Here is a 1,235-nt window from a genome sequence, read left to right as displayed (position 1 = left end):
TTAGGGTTTACTGATGGTTCCTCGTCGTCTTTGCCGTAGAGGTCAGCATACACTGGGTCGTTTTGCAGCTCTTCTAATTTTTCCTTTTGTGTCTTTTTCTTTTTTGGTTTTGCTGCTGCTGCATAATTAAACAACTAAACCGTAAACCCTAAACCCTAAACCCTAAACCCTAAACCCTAGGCCCGCCCTTGCAGGGCCGCGCCCTCGACCCACCAAAACTAGGGCTTAGGGTTTAGGGACCCCTGATGGTTCTCTTTGCTGCAAACCCTAGAAAGCCCTGACCTCCCGAACCCTAAACCCCAAACCCTAAACCCTAAACCCTAAACCCTAAACCCTAAACCCTCACGTTTTTGCTGCTGCTTGCTTCTGTTTTTGAGTCTTTCTTTCCAGCTGCGCGGTTTGGACTGGGCCAGGGCCTTCACCAGTTCGCTGCGCTGCTGCGGCTGCTGCAGCACTGGCTGCTCCTCCTCTTCTGCTGCTGCTGCTTCCTCTTCTGCCTGCAGCAGCAGCAGCAGCAGTCGCAGCAGCAGCAGCAGCAACAACAGCAAAAGGAGGAGAAGCAGCAACGGAATCGTTATTAGAAAGTAGCAGCAGCGTGAGCGGCAGCAATAGCAGAAAAAACAACAGCAGAAGCAGCAGCAACAACAGCAGAAGCAGCAGCAACAACAGCAGAAGCAGCAGTAGCAGCAGCCGCAGCAGCAGCTGTAGCAGCAGCAGCAGCAGCAGCAGCAAGACAAGCAAAACCCCTGTCTCGGAGGCCAGCAAACCCTCGTGACGAGACAGAAAAGAAGCCTTCCCACAGGGTCATCCTGAAACCCCCAAGTCCTCAGAGTTTAGGATTTAGGGTTTAGGGTTTAGGGTTTAGGGTTTACTCTTGCTATCTCGGCCTCCGCGTCTTCTATGTCTGCCTTCAGGCGGCCCGCCCAATACTCTGCGTGCTGCTTCAAAGCCTTCTGTCTCCTGCAGCAGCAGCAGCAGCAGCAGCAGCGGCAGCAGCAGCAGCAGCAGTGGCAGCACCAGCAGCAGCAGCGGCAATAGCAGCGAACTGCAAGCCATCAACTCTGCTGCAGCAGTAGAGGCTGCTGCTGCTACGTTTGTTGTTGCTGCTGCTTCTGCTGCTGCTGCTGCAATTTATTGTTGCTGCTTCTGCTGCTGCTGCTGCTGCTGCTGCTGCAATTTATTGTTGCTGCTTCTGCTGCTGCTGCTGCTGCTGCTGCTGCTGAATTAGCTGCTGA

General features: G+C 53.8%; 1 protein-coding gene across 1 annotated transcript in view; it reads right to left on the bottom strand.

Annotated features, from left to right (window-relative positions):
- ETH_00023135 (Leucine Rich Repeat family protein, related) overlaps positions 1-1,235 on the bottom strand; it is a gene marked incomplete at both ends in the record, with an annotated part of 23,844 nt that overhangs the window by 9,823 nt on the left and 12,786 nt on the right. The window contains 3 exons of the mRNA XM_013378782.1: positions 12-118; positions 347-497; positions 873-960. Coding sequence (XP_013234236.1) covers positions 12-118; positions 347-497; positions 873-960 — 346 coding nt within the window. The remainder of the gene's footprint in view (positions 1-11; positions 119-346; positions 498-872; positions 961-1,235) is intronic.

Source organism: Eimeria tenella, genomic scaffold, assembly GCF_000499545.2.
Source record: "Eimeria tenella Houghton genomic scaffold, Eth_scaff98, whole genome shotgun sequence".
Lineage (NCBI taxonomy): Eukaryota > Apicomplexa > Conoidasida > Eucoccidiorida > Eimeriidae > Eimeria > Eimeria tenella.
Note: the sequence above shows the minus strand (reverse complement) of the source record. Positions and strands in the feature narration are given on the sequence as shown.